General features: G+C 43.6%; 1 protein-coding gene across 1 annotated transcript in view; it reads left to right on the top strand.

Moving 5' to 3' along the window:
- Positions 1-7728: 7728 nt before the first annotated feature.
- The window catches only part of LOC104500001 (focal adhesion kinase 1), a gene marked incomplete at its 3' end in the record, with an annotated part of 74542 nt that continues 58350 nt past the window's right edge, over positions 7729-23920 (top strand). Inside the window, exons 1-2 of the mRNA XM_010143586.1 lie at positions 7729-7923; positions 19030-19196. Of these exons, the coding sequence (XP_010141888.1) occupies positions 7729-7923; positions 19030-19196 (362 nt within the window). The remainder of the gene's footprint in view (positions 7924-19029; positions 19197-23920) is intronic.

Raw genomic sequence — 23920 nt, 5'->3', positions numbered from 1 at the left:
CTTTTTAAAGAAAACCACACTACTAGAATTCTCTATGACTTGCTGGAGAAATTCAAACAAGAAGCAACAGAAATGAGGGAAGATTAATGTTTACTTGGATTTCAGTGGTGCCGAGGGAACGCGGTGGAGGTTCACAGTGCTCTTGAGAAATTACCCCGGTATCTTGCTGGGTACCTTGTTCTAATTAAAGCATATACAAACACGGATTTTTCTTGTATTCCCAATGCAACTGATGTTTCCTCATTATTGAATTTTTTAATATTAAAAATAGAAATTGGTGCCAACTCCAAAGGGAATTGCTGGTAGCGCAGATTATGCAATGCTGCAATGAAATTGGGTTAAATGGAGTGTTTAGGCTATCTCAGGACATGAATCCTACGGGATTCTTAGTGAGAAGGATCGTTACTGTTTTGAATGTCACAGGATGGAGAGAGTGCAGGACGTGATGGTAAATGCAGATTGCTGCTGGACAGCACAAATCGTTCAGCCTGTTGTCAGACCATGAAACTCCTCTTTGTCTCCCTCCATCCCAAGGTGCACTGCCACCCAAACAACAGGCTGCTGCTTCTCTAGTGATCTGCAAGTCCTCAAGACAGCCCACATCAGTGGCAGCCGTAGGGGCAGTCTGCCCTTGTTTCCGTTAGTGTGGCTGATACATGCGTGTGTGTTAATTGATTTTTGCTGACATTTGCCTTGTGTGTAACAGGCCCAAGGTTGGTGATGCTGCTTTGGTTCGAATGGGTCTTGTAGTTCACGCTGTCTCTGAATTCCTCCTTCATGCTCCCCTGAATTTTTAATCTCCTAAAACATTGATATAATTGAAATAATTTTTCTCGTGTTGGCAACTTGCATCGCTAAACTTGTTTTGACTTCAGTCTGTGTTATCTTTTCGTGTTGGTTTTTCGAGTATTTCTAAAATACTGAACTCTGCAAAGAAAGAAAAGCTGTGCATTTCTGCTTTGAACTCTGTTGAGACATAGAGTTAGTAACTGCTCAGGCAGTGTTCTCCAGGGAAAGAAAAGCGTTCTGAGGAATTGCCGGTGCCAGGCCATTCTTCCTTTTCATATTGCTATAGTGAAATATTTGGTATGTCAATTTAGACTAAAATAGGTACTAAGAACTCAGTTTTTAAATTGTCTTAATGTAGCTGGTCAAGCTGCTTTATAGCTTGACCTGGGGGCCTTCATAAATGCTTCTGACTGCAAATAATGTACTTTAAAAAAAAATTAGAAAAAAATATATATCTGGAGGATCAGGGAGAAAGTGGTGACTGCAGGGGGATTGGAGAAGAGGCAGCAAGAGAAATGAGTGCCTTCTTGGATGAGGGCATAGTAAATATTACCAAGAAGAGTGATGTAGCCGAAAGGAATCTAAGGTGGAAGAAAGGATTACTGCTTTTTTCTTTTGCTTTTGAACATCAGCATTAGCTGAGAGACAAAGAGGAAGAAAAATAAACTAAGTGGGAAACAAACAGGGACTTTCCAGTGTAACTTAGGGAAATAGCTGAAATTACTGTTTCTGAAGACAAAAGTGATGATAATAGGCGAAAAATACCCTTTCTTCTCTCTTTCTATTTTTGTCCCTAATTTGAAATCACAAACCTAATGGTTTTCTCAAAGTTTCCTCCTCAAATCTGCATCCTTTATCATGTAATAAGATGCTTACATTGAGTAAATGCAGAAGAACCTTGCACACCCCACATGCCCGCTGCTGCTTTCCTACGGCACATATGTGTTCGGGGTGAGGGGCTGCTTGGAGCATTTTGCTTTCCCACTGTTCCGTTGTGTTTTCTGGGAATGGGATGCTTGCCATAACTAGGCATGGCAGGTGACCGTCAACATGGAGTTGAATACAGCATGACTGTTTTCTGAGAAGAAATGTGTCTCTTAAGAGTGCTGAGAAGGATTTTAGCAGAGTGCGCTTCTTGTCCAACAGTAAGCATTGGCAGCAGATCTTATGGTAAGTATATATGTTATATTAATGAGGAGATGGCATACCAAAAGTCAGCAACGTGTGACTCAACACAGACTCTTCAAAATACGAGCTTTGTCAGGGGGAACATCATTAAAGTTGTACGTGACAACCTTGCTTTCTGTGAGGTCGAGATAGTCAAGTTAATATTTGCAAGGTGAGCTACAGCAGGACTTAATACGAGCTGTGAAAATGGATTGAGCCTGAAAGTCATGAGGTATTTACTGTCTCCTGTGAGATGAATTATGGATAATTCTAAGGAATTTAGAGTGTGAAATAAATTCTTAATGTAGTCTTAATCACCAAATCACAGAATCGCTGAGGTTGAAGGCACCTGTGGAGATAGTTAGGTCCAACCTTCCTGCTCAGCATGTTGTTCAGGGCTGTGTCGTCTTGTGATTTGAACATCTCCATGGATGGAGACTCCACAGCCTCTCTGTGCGACCTGCTGCAGTGTTCTCCCACTCCTGTAGTGCAGATGCTTTCTCTTATCTTTAAATTGGAATTCTTGTTTGTCCCTTTATGCCCATTGCCTAGTGGGAACAGTTTGGCTCTCTTTATTGGTATCTAGACGCACCGGTACGGTTCTCCTGAGCCTTCTGCAGGCCAAACCATCCCAGCTCTCTTAGCCTCTCAAATCTCTGAACTATCTTTTTGGTCCTTCGTTGGACTGTCTCCGTTGTGCCCATGTGTCTCTTGTAGTGGGCAGCCCAGCACTGGGCGCAGCACTCCTGATGCCTCTCACCAGTGCTGGGTGAAGGGAAGGATCACCTCCCTTGACCTGCTGGCAGCGCTCTGCCAGACGCAGCCCAGGAGGCTGCTGGCCACCTCTGCTACAAGGGCCAGTTGCTGACTCATGGTTGGCTTGTTGTCCGTAAGTACCTCTGGGTCCTTCTGCAAAGCTGCTTTCCAGTCAGTCTGGTAAAGCACCGTGTTTATCGAGGATGCAAGTAACATAAAGACTTTTATTTCTTTGAATAATGTTTTGAAGTGTTTGAAGTCTTGTAGAACTATTACATCAGGACCAGAGAAAGACATGAACTCTGAAATTTTATTGTATTTTTAATAGATTCTTACAAATTTCAATAGATTTTATGGATTCTCAAAGATTTTTATAGGTTTGAATTGAGACAGACCAAGTTACCATGCAGAGATGTGACCTGGGAGGGGCTTTAGCTCATAGATGTTAGTGCCTTCAGGCCTGAGATGGGCACCAGAACGTGGAGGTTGAGCAGCATTATAAAATTTCATGGTATCTATAAAGGACAGCATGAAGTCACCGTGCAAATAATTACAGCTTGGTTCCTTGTAACGTGAACGTGTTAATGCTGTGTCGTTGGCCATCTGCCAGCACTGGTGTGAGGAACAGTTTTGTTTATTTTCTTTATTTTTTTTTAAGGTATTCTCAAACTGTTAATGTCAAAGACATAAGGGACATTGCTTCAGTGGCAATGACGAAGGTACTTTAATAAATGTTTAGTTAACTGATTTATATATTTTATTATTACTATTTTTGAGCACCCCATTAGTGGAAATTATTTGATTTCTAAGTTCTGAGAGCTGGTATTGAAATGTGACTTTGAACTTTGTGTGGAAGTCATAGCACTGACTTTGCTTCTGACGTAGTTAGCAAATGTGTGGAACACACAGTGCTCCTAAGACGTATCAGCAGGAGTCACCTTGAGCAACAAATGACTTCTAGAAGGACTTAGCAATCTCATAATTCGGTGGTTTTTGAGAAAAGGATAACAAAACTTGTTTTCTTTCTTAATGTAACTGGTGCCTAAGTGATGAAAATGGCAGGCATTCAGAACCAAACTGTTTAAAAACAGAAAGGAGAACGAAAAAGAAAAGCAAGTGCTTTCTTGTAATTGATTTGAGAAGCTGCGAAGTGCAGCAATGTATGGTTCCTCTTGTGGTTGCTTTTTGGAGTTTTATGACAAGCTTTATCTTCTAATCTTGTTTAACTCTCTCCCCTATGCTTTCCTAAAGCTCAGGTACTCCACCTGAACAGTAACACACATGGTAGTTTGGTAACAACTGTGGTGTCTGCTAAACACCACCAGGCCAGGACTGGTTTGCTTCACTCCTCCCCCCAACCTTGGAGTAAGTCTTTTCAGTACTGAGGAATTACGGGTGGTTTTTCTAAAGCACGAGCCTTGGGAGAACGAGAGTCTTCGTTCCTGGAAGCTCAAAGGAGTAGCTGACACACAGCTTCGCATATGAGCAAGCTTGTCCACCCTTGATTTTAGACTGTTATTTGGGATGTGCCCCAGCTCTTTCTTCAGCACGATAGCCAATAAAATACATCAGAACTAAGTCTCCATACGCCATGTAGAATCGTACAATGGTTTGGGTTGGGAGAGACCTTTCAAGATCATCCAGTCCAACCGCCCGCCATGGACAGGGACACCTTCCACTAGACCAGGTTGTTCAGGTTGCCCTACACAACCTGGAATGCTTCCAGTGATGAGGCACCCACAGACGCAGCCTGTTCCAGTGTCTCAGGACACAAAACTTCTTACTTAGATCTAATCTAAATCTACCTTCTTTTCATTGACCTTAGATTGTTTCTGCTCCATAATAGCATCTACTTGTCTGTTGACTGCCAAGAGGACTTAAGCTGCTCCTTTCAGCTGAGATCCGTAAGGGCAGGATTACAAACCAATCTGGTTTGAGTTTAGAAGAGCCCAAATAAACACCCTAGTCTTCTAATCCTAGCTTGCTCTGTTGCAAAGGAGCCAAGCGATCTTGCAAAATAGCTGGTTAACTACCATTGCGTTTTGGCCTCCGCAGAGTTCTATGGTCAGGTTGCAAACTCAAACCCAGGGGCTGGTTTTAATGGAGATGTTAATAGGTGCATAACCAGGGATGTGGCATGTGTTTCTGTACCTGAGCTATCAAATTTATTGCTCTTTTGGTACCTCATAAAGTAAGCATTGGGATTTTTTTTCAAAGAAGTTGTAAGGAACCCAACGATGATCAAATTCTGAAGAAAAACTGCTTTTCTAATTCTGTGTAGGAGGTTGTTTTACCTTTATACACCTTTGTCCCGTAAAACCTTGTGAAAGCTGACAGTATCCTGTACCCACTACGGTCAGTCTCATGTTTGATTCCACATTTTCCCCTCAGTGTGGTGAATCCAAAAAGAAATGGTAATAGCATTTGGCCTGTCCATTGAAATTATGGAATATACGGCAAATTAATACTAAAGCAGGCTTTCTTCTAGGTATCCTTTACTTAAAAAGAGATACTCATCTCACTTTGTAGCAAATTTTCCTGCCGTTTGCGTACACAAGTTTGAAATAAAGCTGAGTGGTTTGGCTGGGGACTTTGAGGTGGTGTAGGTTGTTCTGAAGGAGGCAGAACATAACGCAAAGCAGCCTGTGTCTGAGCCTGAAAACCGCCGGTTCATTCCTAGCACTTGTGCTACCGAAGGGTTTTGTCTGTGCCGGTTTGTCCTGATGAAACTCTGGAGTTTCACGATGGCGGTTTTAACCTTGCAGGAGAGGAGCCCTGCAGTTAGGAGCGTGCATGGTCCTGTCGTCTTGGTGTTAGTCAGCCGCAGGGGAGATGTTTATACCTGCTTTAGCTTTCAAGTCGAGGTTTCCGTGAAAACAGCTCGCCAGCTCCTTTGGTGAGGACGAGAGCAGTGCTGCTGAGGAGCTCCTGGCATTTGCGGATCTGTGTCTGTTGGTGTGGGGTGGATGGGAGGGAAGGTTTTCACGGGGGTATGAGGTCGGCTTAATACATTTGTATTGATTGCCAGAAAAGAGAACAATAAAAGAAGGTACAAAAAGCTGTAAAGGTTTCTTGACTTTTCAGACAGAAGTCATAGGTCTGCGAAGCAAATCTAGAGTGCTTGGCGGGTGGGGGAGGTGCCTCAAGGGTCAGGCACAGGGAAATGTTTGGGAGAAGCATCTCTTTGGCTTGCTCTGACCATCTTCCCCGAGGGCAGGACATTAGAGGCTTTTTGTGTGGGCCAGTACTGCCAGTCTGAAGTCCTGCAGTTCTGTTGGATGGGTGCAATCCAGCCACGTTCGGGAGGTGAAGACATAGCGCGCTGATGGGCTGTTGGTTTCCTCTTTATCTTGTGGGTCTGAATGAGGTAGATGCTCAAGATCCTTGTGTTAGACTTCAAGTCCTGTTTTAGCCTTTAGCGAACTGTTGTTATCTACTGTCTGAAGATGTCAAGCCTTGATACTGCTGGAGCGAGATTCCTGTTAGCAGAGCTCATGGTGTGGTTTGGCGTTACTGGTGACCTGGTGTAATGGCTAGCTGCTACTGGAGAAGTCTCACCTCCTGCCCCTGACCACCGGCTGCTTCTGCTTCTCTTCCTCTGTGCTCATCTAATGTCTGTGACAACTTAAGGCAGCTGTGATTTAAAATTAAGCCAACCCTGGAAACCAAATCACCTTTTTTTATTTTCTCCTGATAGTTTCCCAAACCAGTTGTCAGGGAGGTGACCAGAGCACCGCTGTGGGTGGGAGGCTGGGGGCTGAAGCTCTCTTGGGGGGCGGGCTCAGCTGTGGGCATGGATCTCTTCTGTCTGGCACTGAAGGAAGCTAAGGCTCAGGTGTTCTGCAGCAGAACCGCAGCGGTTTCACTCTCCTCCAGCCCCCTTTCAGACCAGCCTTACTACAGAAAGGCGTTCACAGTACTATGCCAAAACGATCAAGTTTATTTTATTTTTAACATCTCCAGATTTCCAAAACTGCGTTCCTGCTGGCTGCTTGCTGTGAGGAGGCGGCGGCACAGACAGCTCAGTGGACTTGTCCAAGCCCTGGAGCAAAGCCCTCCAGTCCTTTGCTCTTTCCAGCCAGCAGACTGGAATGATGCTGGGGACTGTCAGGCGAGAGAGGAGGGATTGTTTGCTCTTTTCCTCTTGTATTGCATCGATTTCTCAGACACCATCTGCTTGTGGCTGACTAATTTGCAGCAGTAGCCAAGAGGCAACTTTTTTCTTTCTCTGAGATGCTGACTCATACCATGGTCTGTGCCTCTTGTCACCAGACTTGGAAATCTCTTGGAAACTGGCCTAGCTGATGATAAAGCCTGTCCAGTTGTTCAGTAGTTGAGAGGAGGGAAATCTCTTGGAAACTGGCCTAGCTGATGATAAAGCCTGTCCAGTTGTTCAGTAATTGAGAGGAGGGACAGTGGTGTCCTGGACAGTTCCGCAGTGAATGAGTCTTGCTCTGGGTGGTTTTGAGTCACTCTGGTTCTCAAAGCAGCACAAAACGAGTGGTGTAACAACGTTTTAGCCTTAAACGGGAGAGCCCAGTGTTGGTGTGTGGCTTCTTAGTGGGGACCCTCCAGTTCAGTGACTGGGCTCTCAAGGTTTCCTTATGCTGATCTTTAGAGGCTTGCTTGGCAGATTTTAGGGAGGGGAACTCCATTTAAAACTGGAAGGTGCTATTTGGTCTTGAAGGCTTTGCCAGGAGCCTGGGTTACATCACTGAGAAACGTAAAGGCAGAACAAAGTCTGGCTAAAGATACCACTTCTGGTGTTTGGATTTTGATCGCTTGCTCCAGGGGGCTGGCAGTTTCTCTGGTAGACATCTGGGTAGGGTTTTTATGTTTGTAGATATGTAACTACTTTAGGAGGGAACTCCGAAAAAAGCAGCTAAATGTCCTTTAAAAATGAGTCTGGATTTCTAGGAAATGCTCTGTATGAATCAATTTGAGGTGTAACTAAGATGGATTATGTTTTGTTTCCGTTTCCTAGAATATGACAGATACCTAGCATCTAGCAAAACCATGGCAGCAGCTTACCTTGATCCAAACTTGAATCATACACCAAGCTCAAGTGCAAAGACACACCTCAGTACTGGGATGGAGCGTTCCCCAGGGGCCATGGAACGAGTCTTAAAGGTTTTTCACTACTTTGAGAACAGCAGTGAACCGACAACGTGGGCCAGCATTATCCGGCATGGAGATGCTACTGATGTCCGAGTAAGTCTGGTTTTACTAAGTCTATGCTCGTGCCATATTTCTGTTGTGTTAACTTCATGCTCAAAATGGGAGGTAAAAGTCTGGGAGCAAACCAACACACAGGTTTTGCTGTTTATTTGAAAAGAATCTTTACCTGTTATATATTGGGAGTAACTTCAGAAAAAGCTTTCAGTGGTACCTGATAACAAAACCCCCGACGTGTGACTGTGTCTTATCTTAAAGACATGAGAACTCCTATTTTTACAGAATAGGAACTTGAATTTCAGAACAGTGATTCTCTGTCCAGAACCCACTACTGATGTACGTCGGTTGACTTTTACTTCTTTATACTTCCCAAAAGCCTGTGTGAAACCTTATGGCAGGGATGAGAGCTGGGGTGAAGGCAGCATTAAATGATACTTTTCATGTTCAAAAAAAACCCCAATAATTTTTTTATAAGTTTAAATCTAAGATGCATATATTTACATGTTTAAAATGTTAAAATGTAATGTGTACGTGACTTCTCAAAAGGAAGTCTTCTTTGCAAACTCAGTGTGGGGAATTGGAGTCCTTTCTCCCCCCAGTTAAGTCCCTTTGTTCCTCTCCCCTCTGGTAGTCAGCCACTGCTCGTGTTTGTACAGTGTCATCCTTCAGTTAGTCTGTGCAAAAAACCTCAAAGGTTGGGATTTTTTTAAGAATAACTTTAAGTATCTGTAATCTTAGATATATGTAGAAATGTTACGTAAGCATGGAAAACCGGTGTTTATTCGGAAACGCACGTTCTCTCTAATACTGAGACCTTTACTTAAGGTTTGCTACACTCGCTCTTTCATTTTTTGAGGTGGTGTGGTGGTCAAACCGAAATCAAGCTCAATTTAGCGTGTCAAATGCTTTTAAAACTTAATGGGTTGCTTGGTTTTTAATTATTCTCCAGAGCAGAACCCAGCATGGTGGTAGGTGTGTGCAGGGTGGTTTTCTTCTGTGAAGTTCTTATTGTAGAAGCGGATTCCTGTCTGCTGGTTCCTTCCTTCCAGTACTTTTGCACGGTATTTCAAATTCCACTGCAAAGACAGGATTCCAGTCTGCTGAAGGGAATGTCATCCGAGTTAAGGAGACCTGTTGTCTCCTTCTGCCCACTATTTTCCATTGTGCCAGAGAAAAACTGAGTTAAAAAGACTAAAGAATGTTGAATGTTTTCCTTTCCTGATGTTGTTTTCTAGTATGGCTGAGGCTGAAAAGACCGAAGAGCATTCCCAAGTGGAGTAGATCTTGTGACAGTGACCTGCAGGGATTTTCATCGGTGATGATCAGAAAGGCTGTCTCTTGTCAATTTGATAAGCTCGTGTCTGTGTTTAGGGATAACTTAGTGAGCAGACAGACTAGAGGTACCACAACAGGAATCGTTACAATCAGTAGCATACACTTATTTTACATGGAATAGGGGTTTTTGGGTGCCACTCCAAACATCTTTGCTCCCTGGCTTAAGTATAGTGGTTTGAGATAGCTAATGTATTGATTTGTTTCGTAAAGTGTACTTGGTGCAAGGGAGGAACAACTGTCTCAGTATGTTTTTAACCTTGCAAGCCCCTGCCCTGGATGAATGACTAGAGTTCTTTATATGGTACCTGAAATCGCGGTTGTCTTCCCAAAGAAGTATGTAAAAACTTGAGAAACAGAAGAAGAGATTACATCTCTGCTTTCTCCAGCTCTGAAATACCTGTGGTTGTGGACTTCAAGGATTCAAAACTTACACTCCCTATAAAGTACTCAGTGCTGAGTTCAGTTTGCAGAGTTACGTATTCTTGTTTCAAGCAAAAATGTGTCCTATTTTTTTATAAAAGCAGGATCGAAAGAGCAGGCATGTAGCAGTTACTTGAGGCCTGCCTTAACGTTTAGTTTTCCTGTATGCCCATTTAATTGGATGGTTGTTTCTAGAAGTAGTGGGATTTTTGTATTGTTCTCCTTTCCTGGTGAAGAATGTGGTGGGTTGCCGTTCAACTTGGTTCTTCTAACAAATTTTTTTATTTTGTAAAACTGGGACAGTGCCTGTTGAATGTGCAGGTACTCTGTAGTATGGGTCTAGTCCCGGTGAATTACCGCGTCCTGACATTTATTTTAGAAACATTAAACCCGCTGTTGGAGGACAAGCCTACATTCCATTGGAATGACTGCTGCTCGACCAAGCCGAATAATTTAAGATGAAACCGGCCTTTAACGTTTTTATGGAGACATTTCTTTTGTGGAGAAAGACAATCTGCAGCAGAGCTTCCATTTCTTCTAAATTACACACTGAGGGGACTGGTGCTGGGTTTGGCCTTTGGCTAGTTTCCAAGGAGCCCTGTAAGAATATTCAGAGGAGAAGGTCTTTGAGATGGCTCTGCCATTAAAAAGAACAGAAAAAAAATAGCTTTTCAGGACGACTCCCTGGTTAGCACAGCTTCTGGGATGATAGCCGAGGAACCTTTCTGGTATTCAAAGGAAGTCAGACTTGGTCTGAAATCTCCAGAAGAGCCAATTAAAACTATTTCTGCTGGTAGAGCAGAAGATTTTGTGGAATGTGCTAATACCAAGGGAAAGTAAGGCTGGAATTTTCTTTCCTGATTTGTGATTTCTAACATCCTCTGTTTCTAATTAGTCAGGTTTGCCTTTTGCAATGGAAGGGGTGTGTTTGACAGTCAAAGTAGTGAGGAAAGACCCTTTTCTCTTTAAAAAAAATCTCTTATGCCTTCCTAAGAGTAGAGTGGAAACGGTGATTTACACACAGATCCTTGATCATGAGGGGAAACCCTCCTCATTAAAAAAACTCGCGTTATGAAGCTCAGATGAACAGAATTTAGCTTTCTGTTAAGAGTCTCTTAAGTGAGTGGAATAAAGGTCCAGCTGCCTTGCTGTGTTTGACTTGGAACATCTTTAACCAAGGCAACAGTGTGGATATACATAGGCTCTGCTTTGAGGAGAACTTCTGGCTGGGGACCTCTGCTTGTTCTGGATGGGTTTAGTCCCCCAAAGACAGCTGTTTCCTCCAAGGGGTGAGTCTGGGCCGGGGTGGATTCAAGGGCAGCTTTTCAATTCTTGGGAATGCTTTCTTGGATTTCAAAGAACTGGCACAATCTCCGTACCCTTTTTTCCTTGGTTTTACACTGAAGACATGATTCATTTCCAAAAGAGGAAAAAAAAAAAAAAAGGCTTTATGAATGTGCAAGCAGCATGTCCTTACTGGGAGTATATAGATAGCCCTGCGTGTGCCAGAAAAAGAAAGGCTGTTTATCTTCCCTGTTTATCTTGGTATGGCTTTGTTTGGATGTGTTCTCTAGGTGCATATTCACTAAGAGGGATTTCCAGGTGCTGGGGTTGGAGAGGATTCAGGGCATGCTCTGCCCTGTTCACAGCCTCAGGTGTGGCATGCAAGTAGGTGGGTGTTGCTGAGATGGAATTTCTTTGGTCTCAAGTGCACCCTGTATCCCGGTTTCATCAACAATGCCCCTGCCTCTGGATCAGCAGTTACCAGTAAATCACCTTTCTGTTCTTAGGTGATGTGGCTGAAGCAGAACTGTAACCATATTTGATGGAGAAATGAGTGCCCTGCATTTAGCAGGTGGAGGGCATGCAGAAGGGTTGGGGTTTTTAGAAAACAGGCATTTGGAAACCTCGTGTGAGCTCTTGGAGGTGCCTTTCAGCGAAGTGCAGTTCTGCTCCCAGATCTGCATTGCTAGCCCAGAGGTGCCCAGCTTGTGTCCTTTACACCTGTTTTTTTAAATTCTAACCCTTAAAGCTTTTCCTTGATTCTTGAATAGCAGTTGTGAGAAAGAAAGCTAGCATTATTTGTCTGGAAATAATAAGGAGAACTCTGAAACTGGGTTGTTGCCAGACCCAGATAGTGCATCGTACCTTGATTCTCATACAGATTTGTTTGCTTCCCATTTTGTAAGAGTGTCTAAACACAAGCAGGATAGAGACAGCATTAAAACTCGTAGTTGTCACCTTGGTCCGTGTTTCTGGAGTCTTTGACAAATAAAGATGCAGTGTCCAGGGCTCTCTTAACCTTTTCATCATTCAGGTCTTTCTCCCTTTTCTATGCAGTACCACCCCAAAATGTTGTCCTCTTCAGTGCTGACAGAGTAAGAACTCCAAAAGCTGAATGAAGAAGGAACGTCCCCAGCTCCAGATAAGGATATATCTAACTTTAAAAAAATCTGTGGTGAAGGAGCTTGCCTTAGCTGTGTGCCATCCCTGTATCACGGCAAAAGAGAGAGCAAATTCATCAGCCTCCCTACCCACATGCAGGATCTTATTTTTCACAGGTAGAAGGCATGGGCACAAGGGTGGAAGATTGTGTGTTCCAGTCAGTTCCCTAATTGGAACTTTCCAGGAGAAGGGCTGAAGCGTGTTCAGCCGAGACGTGACTAAAGCGGTTTATTAAATTGCATTACTGTGTTAGTGTTTGTTGCTGGCCTTTTTCCTGTTTGCCTCTCCCATTCAATCCGTATCTTGTTGCTGTACTTTTACCCAGTAATACGGGAGTCCTGAACGTTTGATTGGACATCCAGTTTGTGGTGGAGGACTGGAAAGAGCCTCTGGAGCAGAGCCCGACGAGTCAAATGATAGCCTAGTTAGACAAGCGTTCCTTCTGGCAGCCGTGCCAGCTTCCTTCTTGCTGCTTGTTTTCTCTTGCCGCCACCTTAGTTGTGCTGGCAGAGGCGGTGTGACTGTTTGGCAAACTCAGTCCAAGTTGAAATGAATGATTGTTTTAGTGTTGTGTGTAATCCAGATTAGTTCTGCAATCCTGTTAGCTGCATCGCTGTGCAGACTGACACAACTGGGAAGACTGGGGCAAGAAGGGAAATGCGTGTTCGTGCTGGTGTTGCAGTGTTACTGCTCCACGGGAAACAGGGTGTTGGCGCCTCGTTTACGAGCATCCCCCATGACCCACTGTAGCAGTCCTGGTTCCCAAACACTTCCCTATAAGAGTGTTGCCTGTCTTGAAAAAGGGCAAGAGGCTTGTCAGTCTAACCTCAGTCACTGAGAAGACTAACTTCTAGCCATGATTCCACCCATGCACCTTCATCTCTGCCCTTCATGTCTCTCCTCCTTTTTCAAACCCACCTTATATTCACCCAGTATCTGGACAAAAAGTAGCGGATGCTGTGGCTGGTCTGGAGCAGAGCTGGTCTATGTGATACCAATTCTGAGTGACTACCAGGTAGCCAGAAGTTGAACACACTGCTTTCCATCTGCTGAAATTAAACCACATGATTTAAAAGCATCATCCAGACAGGCCTGGAGCTGTGACCACTTCTCTGGGGTGTCCATTCCAGGGACCAACCACCCTCTTGGTGAAAAACCTTTTCCTTGTGTCCGATCTGAACCTTCAATCTGAACTTTCCCTGACACAGCTTCATTCCATTTCCTCCTGTCCTATCAGTGGTCACCAGAGAGAGGAGATGAGCACCTCCCCCTCAAGTCAGGAGCCCATCCTGCATTAGAATATAGCCATGCGGGGCTGGATCCAGGGAAGCTCCTAGACTTTGGAAGTGCAACTGAGGATAGAGGATAATGAGTTCTGTATGTTAAGCTTCTGGAAAACTGCCCTGATTGTCCACACTTAAAATACCGTTATTATGTTTATTTGGGACGCAGTGGCAGTGTGCAGTGGGATCAGGAGAGTGCTGATTCAGCCGAGGAGATGGGAAAGCACAGCTGCACCAGCTCCCTCTTTGGCGGTGGCTGCTCGGAGGTTCCCTGTGGGATGACGTGGGGGTGTGGGAGGCACTTGGGATGACAGATCCACGTATGGCTTCAGAGCAAAAGATGCTGAGGCACTTAAGCGGCCACGTTGTTTGAGTTGGTGGTGTCTCTGGGCTTGCACGGTGACAAAATGTTAGGCGCTGGAATAATGTGTTTTCAGGCTATAGTTTCAGTATGGGCTTGTTGCTGGGCTCCGGTGGCAGCGTTCTTGTTCAGCTAGATCAGTTCCCCAAGCCAGTTTCTCACATGATCTACGAATGAGTTTGCTGGATCAGTGCAGGAGAGAGAAAGGAGGATGATAATGAGAAAAAGAGGGATGTGGGCTTTTCTCTTTGAATGTCAAACATGGTGTCATCAGAGGACAACCTGTGCTTTGGGATTGCGAGGATATGGAGTTTTCTTTTATGGAAATTTTAAATCAATTTGCATCAGAGCTCCAACTCTTCGTTTAAGCTCCTCATATAAATCTCTCATCAGGAGTTTTGGTATTTGACACAAACAGCATTTGACACATCTGAAGTGCTTCACAAACATGAGCGCTGTGTCCCTGTGTCAGAGATGCTACTTAAAGGCTTTCTCTAGTGCAAGATACTTTCTCCTTCCTACTAAATAGGGAAATTAGGTTTGCAGTCACACTGGGAGTATATTATTCCAACTTGCATTTATTCATAGTAGCACGTCAGCTTTGATAATTTACAAGCAAGCAATTCATTTTCACTCGTTTGCAGAAGCACAAGGTATTACTGATACGTACTGGGAGAGCTGAGAATATCCTGTGCCTTTTGGCCTTTCGCTGGTCTGTCTTGATTTTTTCAGCAGCCTCCTAAATATACTGTACTGCAAAGTCTATTTATGGACACATTCTCCTAATTTAGGACAAATATTAATCTACTTCTCAAATTAGCTGTGTTGAATATCTGTGGGTTCTTCAGACAAATGAGTAAAAATGAGTACGCTCAGTTTTCTAGCTATTGAAAAAGCTTTTTTTTCCTTTCCTCTGGATTAAAGGGAGGGAAAAGTGACCTATCACTTACCTGTTACTGATAGGAAATTCCTCTAAGTGCTTCCCATTCTCTCTCGCTCAGCCGTATGAGCCCGTTTTATGTCCAGGGTGTAAATGTTAGCTCTGGATACCTAATTAAAGCTGGTGTGATTACACTAAAGAGCATTCAACTGGCATGTGGTGGTGTGGCTTCCTTACAGTTGTGGGGTATTTGTGAGAACGACAACAGGCGGATGAAAACTCCTCGTAGAAGTTTGGACTCATGTAGGTATCCTGTGTACACCCAGAGTGAAATCTCCTTCTGGAGTAGGTTTCTGCTGAAGTCAAGCTCTCCTACAAGCGTTTCTAGCTGTGATTAATTTGAGAGCACAGTTTATAAGCCAGACTGAAACTTTGGTGTTCCTTACCTGTTTTTTTTCCACTCAGCAAATATCTGAGGAGCTTCCTGAGTGAAAAGACTGCTTTTAGTCAAGTCTGGAGAGATTTCAGATTTCTTTGGCTATGCTTCCATTTAAAAGATTGTCATGGCAGATCTCAGCAGGATGTTTTATGCACTATTATGTAGTGGTTAAGCGGTTAAATTGTTTGTCTGGAAACTTCCGATTAAGCATTCTGATCACTGCCATGAGGCACATGCTTCTGGCAAGGCTCCTTGCATTGCCACCATGAAAGACAGAGAAGCTGTCACCCATCCCAGAGTGATGGTGGTGGCTTTGTTTGATGCTCCAGGTGCCTCCACATGGTCTGCGGAGGCTGTTCACAAACCGAGGAGACTTTATGTGGTGGTTACTGCCTGCTCAGAGTTAAACACGCTGACCCGATTATGGCTGTGGGGCCAGTGTAGGACTTGGAGATCAGTCTTGCGCTGTTTGGAAATAGCCGCCAGACAGAGCAAATGCTGTCCTGCTGCATGGGATCTCACCACACTGCTTGTCCGCTGCGCTTCCCCCGGGCGAGTTCCCGGGGCACTGGGAGTCTGTTGTGTGCTGGTTTATGCTGACAGAAGGTGTGGCTCTAAATGTTTTAAAATTCAGCTTCTTTGGTTTATTAACACGAGAGTAAATAAGCAAACAGATGTTTGACTTGAGAGGCTTCCCCTGCAGAGCAGCTGCCTGGAGTGTCTTAGTCACCACATTTCCTTCTTTTTCCATTTTTTGATTCTGGCCGTGGTTTATTAGCATCTGGAATGGCTTGGTGGCATTCCTAAAGAAAAAAAGAACAGAAGCCACTTAAAGTGTTTATTTTGCATGAAGCATCACTTCATCCTTCTGGGCATACGTTAGTTTTTAGAATTTTTTTCAAACGCTTGTGCTTGACCTCCTTTGCAGCAGTGCTGCCATCTCCTTACTATTTACGGAGAAGTTGAGTTTTTCTTGAGTAGTAGTATGTAATTGTTGCTAATTATTTTATTGGGGTGATACCAAGTCCCTGGCAAAAAGGGATGGGGTACCCTTCTTAATTTAGAAAATACTTTTGCATTTTATGATTATTTACTTTTGGTTCTGTGATAGGTTTAGAACTGACCAATGATATGAAAAGGAATAGAGGCTTAAAAATCTCAACTCAGTTTTAGGTGCAAAATGAGACATCTAACTTCTGCAGTCCTTTTGAAATCTCAAGCTGAAAATTAGAGAGGTTCTGAGGTGTCCATCTGATTCTTTCCTGACTAAATACAGCAGAGCCTTATGCATCAGAATTCTTGGTGGTTCATGGTCATAGATAATTTTGCCTCATTTTTTTTTTCTTTCCAAAGCCATTTCTTATCACAGCAGGCACAACTCTTAAGAACATTACTCCCATTTTCCTTATCAACTGACAGCGTCAGACAGGGGAAGGGGTGGATTTCCAAAAACAAAACGCTGCGTGTTATGTACTCTAGGCAGGCTGCAGAAGGAGATGGGAATGAATGAATCTCTTCTGTTTGCAGGCACATAGAAAACCTGGCAGCGTTCCCTTCAGGGCAGAGCACGCCCACCAAAGTGCTCGGCTTTACTGAGCAGAGGTTGTCCTCTGGAGAAGAGGAGGTTAAATGTGCCTCTGTAACTTCAGAGTACTTGATGGTAGTTCTGTGTTTCCTGGGATACAGGCAACTGTTCTCCTTTGCAGATTTTGATACGAACACCCTTAAAAACAGGCAAGAAACAAACAATTTTTATACTCTGGTCAGTGTGTTTAATTCATATTTAGAATTTCACTGAGCTGACAGTAGACCTTTGGAACTCTCTGGGTTAGGTTGCAGAGAGTTTACTGCTTTAAGAGGAAACAGGATGAGTAACTGGAGGAGTTCCATTGAAGGTTGAGGAATGACAGAGACAGTGCATGGCTCAGGAAATCCACTCGGATAAAAGTAGTGACAGGTTGGGACTGTGCTTAGGGGAGGCATCATACGTGCTTGTCTGGTGTCTCCTCTTCCCGTGGCATCCGTCTGTGGCCACTGTGGTTCTTCCTTTGGTTGTTTGTCCAGTGTACTGACAGGGAGGTCGCTTTCATTTGCATTAGACATTTGTCCCAGCAACTTGGGCACCTTCTGGCTGCCAGGACCCCGCTGTTGCCGGCTGGTCTCTGTGCTGCTGCCAGCTTGTAGTGCCACTTGAAGACTTTGTTTGCCAGTGTGTTTTGAAGTCTCCCTCCCACATGATACAGTCCTCCGCAAGCACCTTGCTTTGCTGTTTGTGTCCATCTTCCTTCCTGTTTGGGCTCACCATCCACTTAGCAATGGATGTCCAGCTCCTGGGTGTGGAAGAAAACAAGGGTGTTGGGAGGCACTGCTGTTACTGAAGTGAATGGTGCTGCTGAGGCTGCTTCTACCGCTGCTGTTGGACAAAATACTGGGCTCGATGGAACGTCTTCTGACTCAGGCTCCGTGAACTCACTAAACATGGCTTGTGTTTCCTTCTTCTGGGCTTGAAAGAAGTTGCTTTACATTTCGCTATGCACGGTGTTGCTTCTATAATATTATTTAAAGGCTGCAGTGTGAAGTGTGAGCTGATCTAGCAGCTCGCTATCAGCTTACCAAAAGCATGATTCCACTCCTACATGCATCATCTTCCCCCTCTATTCAGATTTATTTCTTCCTTAATTCTATTAATTCAGTTTAGTTTTCTCCTCGCTCAATTTGCAGAATCTGGGTCTTAAACAGTTTCTTTGGGATATAAAACAATATCATCCTGTTCAAAAAGATTTTCGCCCAGCTAACTCCAGTAGCTTACCTCTGGCTCCTGTGGTACTTGAGAGTGGCTCCATGCTGATGGTTTCTGAAATTCTGAGCAAGAATCAGCAGCCTGTGCATCTGTGGGTATACATACGTGTGAGTGTCTGTGTGTGTGTGTACACACACTCAGGTGAGCACTTTCAGTAGGGAATTTTCAGTCCATTACAGGGTCAGAAGCAAAGGACGATGAGTTCTCGACAGAAGCGTCTGGGAGCAGTGATAGCCTGTGCTCCTGCTGAGCTCTAAACTCTGTGCCAGCAGGGATGTGCTGCCATGCGGGGAGACAGGCCTTCCCTTCCGCGGGCTGTGAGGGAGCAGCTCTGATCTCCTGCTGACTGCCTAATCTGGGTAAGAGCAGGACAAGCCTGGCACGCTGCACCTGGAGGGTTGCTAATCCATGATCTGCTAACATTTGAATTTTAGTTACCCAGCGTTAGACCTTCCTAAGGTCTCACACGGAAGGGAAACAGCAATCTGTGATGATTTTTTTGCTTTTTCAAGGTTCCTTTCTTAGGCAAGGGATCATCAAACTCTGAAATTTACCTCAGGATAAACAAATCAGACGTTTTTGTGTGAGAATCTTCCCCCAAAATTGTCTCTTGCTTCATTTTATAAGGGATCTCTGCTTCATCTCAGGAGAAAATGAGTGGGGGGAAGAAGGGGAAGGAAACCAAGGGGCTGCGACGGGAGCTACTAAATCCTGGCTGTTGGGGCACTAAACAGGATGAAAGTCTTAAGATGATTTTCCAACTGTAAATGAAGAGTGACTTTTAGAGGCTGATGATGGAATTTTTTTTTTTTGGTTGTTGATGTTTTTTTAACAAATACATCTCGGTTTCATCCACAGAGAAGCTTTTTATATTTTTAGCTTTTACGTTATTCTGTTTTACGTAGAGGAAATAGTGGCTTAATTCTGATAAGAAGCATATAAATGTATTTACTTATGTTTTGTGAAGCCATGCTGGTAAACCTTCAGAAATTGTAAATGATTGTCTGCAAAAATAGCTTGTAATTGAACATGTGCAGTTTTAAAGGTGGTATCTAATTTATTGCTTAGTATTTCATACAGGGTATGACATGGATATGTTTTAAAGCTTTACTGTAGAATTTTTAAAAAATATATATTGCATTTTATGACCTGTAAGGAGTGTGTGTTTCTCTGTTTTAGGGCATAATTCAGAAGATTGTGGACAGTCACAAAGTGAAAAATGTGGCCTGCTATGGGTTACGGCTCAGTCATCTGCAGTCTGAGGAGGTTCACTGGCTACACCTGGACATGGGGGTGTCCAATGTGAGAGAGAAATTTGAACTAGCCCACCCTCCAGAGGAATGGAAGTAAGAGCATAAATCTGTTGAGTGTCAAAATCAAGTCATATAAGTCGTCTTGCCTTTTCTTAAAAAGGTGGTGGAACGGGGAGGGGGGAAACACCAGACTTTTCACAAAGAGCTGCAAGTGGTGTTTGGTTTGCTTTAAGGGGGTTTTTTGGGGGTAAGGGGTTTCCTGCATCCTGAAGAGATGAGATCAGTGTAACCTGGCATTTAGAGAAGGCGTTACATCAGAACAGAGGGCTCGTCATTTGTCCTGAAAAGCTGCCAAACTTGGGATATAGCTAGTGGGCCAGCCTCATCTCAGGTTTTGTCATCCTGAAAAGGTTTAGAACAGGAATGCTATTCCTGTCTCTGCTATAAGCACATGGCTGCAGTTTGAAAAGGGTGAATCTGGCTCTTAAAATAAAAACAAAAAGATGTTGTGTTGATTAGCTGACATAGTTTCACGATACCAGTTAGCTGCATGACCTTTGCTCTCCTGAAAGTTGAATTTTCTTCAGCTTTTTAGCTGAGTAAGCTGCTGCTGCGTGCTCGGGAGAAGTTGTAGGCTAGAGAGGAGAAAGAAAAGATTGTTCATTTTCCTGGTGGAAAGACGAGAGGAAACCAAAATTTATTTGCAGAAAGACGTAATACTCTACGAGAGAAGATGGGGAGCTCAGAGTTTTAAACTACCGTTAAACCAAGTGTAGTACTGAACTTCTTGTAGGAACACCAAGAAGCAGGTCGCTGTGTTTACAGGTTCACTGCAGGGGCTTTGTGCGTGTTCTTCTGCGGTTTGTGTTCATAACCACAATTTGTGCAGAAGTTGCTAGTTATTTTAAAGGCTACACGTATCTTCTGCAAAATTACTAGTAGTCTACGCTTAATATCTTGCAAATGGAATTATTATATACTAGCAGGTGTCACAGTTGGCAATCTGCAGTTGATAAATTCTCTTTAAGGGCCTCATTATAACAAATGCAACCGATTCAGAGAAATTAGGAGTGTTTAGAACTTAGCTTTGAGAGCTGTTGCACATTCTCTCCTGTGCATGTTACATTTTACTGTTTCTGGGATATGCATCGATGTTTTTCCCTCTGCACCTCGCAAGAAATTTTTCACTGATAATGCTGTGAAGTCCCAGCTTAGGAAGCAGGGGATTCCTGGATCCTCTCCATGATAGTAGCGCTGCAAGTAAGATGGGAATAATTTATGCTGCGGAGATTTGTTGTGTAGTGTCCAAGTGTCAGTTCCAATTTTATTGCATGGTGCAACTCACACTGTACACGTTCCAGAGCAAAGTTAATCAAAGCAAAATTAGAAGACTGTTTTGAAGTTTGTGGAAAGGAGTTGTGTAAAATACTCATGAATAAAGAGCTATGATAAGATGTAAATTATTCAGTACTTTTCCGGAATGTCATTTAATGTTTTATCGAATACATGCAGCCTGACGTACCTTTTAAACCCATGGAGGTTTGCTGTGCGTAATCAAAATGCTGCTGTCGCATTTGTAATGCCATAGCACAGTGTTTAGGATGGTATGACACAGGACTTGTGAAAATGCTGAGATTAGTAAAGCAGGAGAAGTCTTGGGATGGTTCTTAAATTAAAAGCTTCCTGTAGTGTTAATAAGCCAGTAACTGCTTCTTGCCTGATTTTTTGTTTTCTTAATCCTCTAAATTAAAAGGGTTTGATGTTCACCTTGGCCAGAAAAGAGATCTCAGATGTTCTTGTGGACTAATCCAGATACTGGAAGTTACAGTGTTGGTCAGTAGCTTGTACACAGAAGTTACCAGAACAAAATCCATCTCCTGGATAGACAGCTTTTGTCTGGTGCTGTGCTGCTCACAACCCTGCAGAGGATGAGCCTAGGGAAGGACAGAAATAGGGACGTGGCTCTGCTGACGATGACACCGATGTAGTTAGAGTGGAAGAGTAAATAGTAGTGGACTTCAGGGCAAGGTCACCCAAAATTGTCACTTCAGATTTTCTTCCCTCTTCCTATGGCAAAGCATTCAGTGAAAACGTCCATTAGGTCACAAAGCACGATCAGGAAATCTGTGCTTACTGCAAGTCTTTTTTTTCCCCCTTCCTTCACGTTTGCTTTTATATGGCACTCTGACCTTCTTCTTGCTATAAAAAGGTTGTATTTTGCATGAGGTAGCAAATGTTTGCACTATCTTGTGGTGGGTTTGTTTGATTTAAATAGAAATCGGTAAAGATCTAATACTTTGTTTTTTCCTACCAAGAAAGTTTGACACTAAAGGTCATGTACAAGTCTTTGACTGTGTCTGCATCTTCACTGTACGTTTACTTGAAGAATGTTCTAACCAAATAATCCTTTTCTCGTTTTATTTTATTCTCTGGCAATGACGATAATTCTGTCCAGCATCAGAGAATTCTGACTGCATCTAAATCGTGATACCAAAAATGTTCACATTTAGAATTATTGGAACTGCTTGGTTGTTCAGGAGACAACTGTTCTGCAGTGTGCTGAGGTTTATGTCACGCTGGGTAATACTGTCTGGGGTTTTTTTTTTGTTCTTGAGTTATGCAAGATCTAGCACTACAGAAGCATTGTATAATTTGAGTGTGATTCCATGCAGTTGCTCTAGAATAACCGTAGTTTTCCATATGCAGTCTGACTTTTATTCGTTACTGAATTCCAGTAATGCTGCTGCTGTTGGGGTTATCTTGCAGTAGCATAAATGTTCTCCCTTACGCATTTGCTCGTATGAGGGCCCATGCATGCGAGACAATCCGAATGGCAAGGGAAATACAAAATCCCAGTGCTTTTTAACGGGAAAGGAATAAAGATTGGAGGGGATCTGTTTGCTTTGGATTTCTTCTTAGTGTCTATGCTAGCAAGGAATGTGTTAAACACACTTTTGAATGAAGAAATTCCTCTTTCGTAGTGTCATTATTATTATTCTTATGATTGGATATTTCCAAGGCCATGAGGGAGAAAGGTGAAAGAGCCTTCGTCCTGTAACGTTCATCTTCACCTCTGTACAGCTAGGTGAAATAGGGTTAGCAGGATGTGGGACCCTTAAATCATAGATGGCATCATCCCTCATCATTTTTTGTAATATTGAGCCTTTCTGAAATGTCTTTTTTGTCTCTAAAAATGGTATCTGCCAAAGCACTGTTCCCTTTTCTGGTCTTTCTTGTCCCACAAGGGAAGTATCAAGAGGTTCAAGTAACAAGTTGTATGGTTTGGAACATCCTGTGTTCCCCACAGAGCAGACTCCTTCTGGTTCTCTAGTTAAGGTTGATAGGTGAAGCAAGTCCTTGTAACCAGGTGACACTGATGCTTTGGCTCCGACAGGTAGAAGGTGCCCCGAAGGAAGTCCCAGTGCTCAGCAGTCCTGTGCTGGCAGTGCTGATAGCTGCAGTGCAAATGCCTCAGCACTGACACAAAGGCTGGACCACCTGCGGAATGATTTAATGAGTTGACTGAGTTGACCTAACAGCTTGTACCTCTCCTCTCCACAGCCTGTCTTCTCCCCTCTCTTGCTTCCAGTCATCCAGTCCTTTACGTTTTCTTCTGTGAGCCGTAATGCTTGTCTAATCCTTCAGCGAGCCAGTGCAGTTCATTAAACTCACACAAGGCTCCTCCTTTGTCGGCCCATCTTCTCCTTTCTGATTACTTTGCTGATGTGAACTGAATTAGAACCTGCTAGAAACAATGCACGTGATTGGGATTGGCGAGATTATTTCTTCTGGTGCCACAAAATATTTAGACTTGGCTCACTCTTTCTCTTCTGGCTCCACCAACTGTCCAGGTAGTGCTTGTGGGTCCAAGGGAAGCTCCTAGAAAAGCTCAGCAGTGGATGTGATGGCGTGAACAGGTCACTTCACTGCACAATTTTTACCTTTGATGCCCGCCTTTCCCCAGGTCTGAGTGGGGGCCTGTAATGTGCATCAGGGTGTGCATGGAAACATCTGTACCTCAGCAGAGATGCAGAGCAGCAGGTAGAACAGTGTCTTCTGGTTTTATCAAACATGAGAGAAGCGATGTCCAGCTGGTATCGGTGCTCAAAAAGCCAACCTGGTTTGTGAGAAAGGGACTTGAAATCTTCATTAGTTGGCTGCGTTTAAAGATGGTAGATTTAGAGGATATTGAAAGTCAAGCCCATCCTTGAGGTGGTCTTTGGAAGTCAGCTTCTTCATTCCCATAGGTGTAGTCAGAGATGAGGTTTTAAATTGGTGATGAAGGTCACTCTCGGTGACTGTCCCAGCCAAGCTGTTTTGCTTACCTCTTATTTCCAGGAGATCCTGTTACAAGAAGCCGTTCTTCTCAAGGCTCCTCAGTAGAGAAGACAAGTCCCTGTAGAGGGGAAAGATTCTTTTTCCTATGTTGTTTTTTTATTCCCAGAGAGTAAAGCTGCTTTACATCCTGATCTAGATCAGGGTGACTGAGACAGTGTGTACAGTCTGAGGTCAGTCAGTTCCACGTGCATTTCTTCAGGCCTGAATGGTCTCTGATTTTTGTAGGATGACTGAAGAATGGGGAAAGAGGTGATGTGGAGTGACTACCAGTCAGTATTTTTTTCTTAGTACATAGGGAGAACAAATAACCGATTCTTTTAATCTTTTCAACCCCATCTTCAGTATCTGTTACTAAATAAGATGTCTGAAACATATGTATTGGATTCCTGGCCTCCCTCCTCCTCCTCTGCCCGGGCCGCCTGGGGCCCTTCCCGACAGCTCTTTGCCCTCCCCGATGCCCCCAGTTGGAGCTGGCTGGG

The sequence above is a fragment of the Buceros rhinoceros genome, unplaced genomic scaffold, assembly GCF_000710305.1.
Source record: "Buceros rhinoceros silvestris isolate BGI_N320 unplaced genomic scaffold, ASM71030v1 scaffold4019, whole genome shotgun sequence".
NCBI classification, from domain to species: Eukaryota; Metazoa; Chordata; class Aves; order Bucerotiformes; family Bucerotidae; genus Buceros; species Buceros rhinoceros.
The sequence above is the reverse complement of the archived record's forward strand: the minus strand, read 5'-3'. Positions and strand labels throughout refer to the sequence as shown.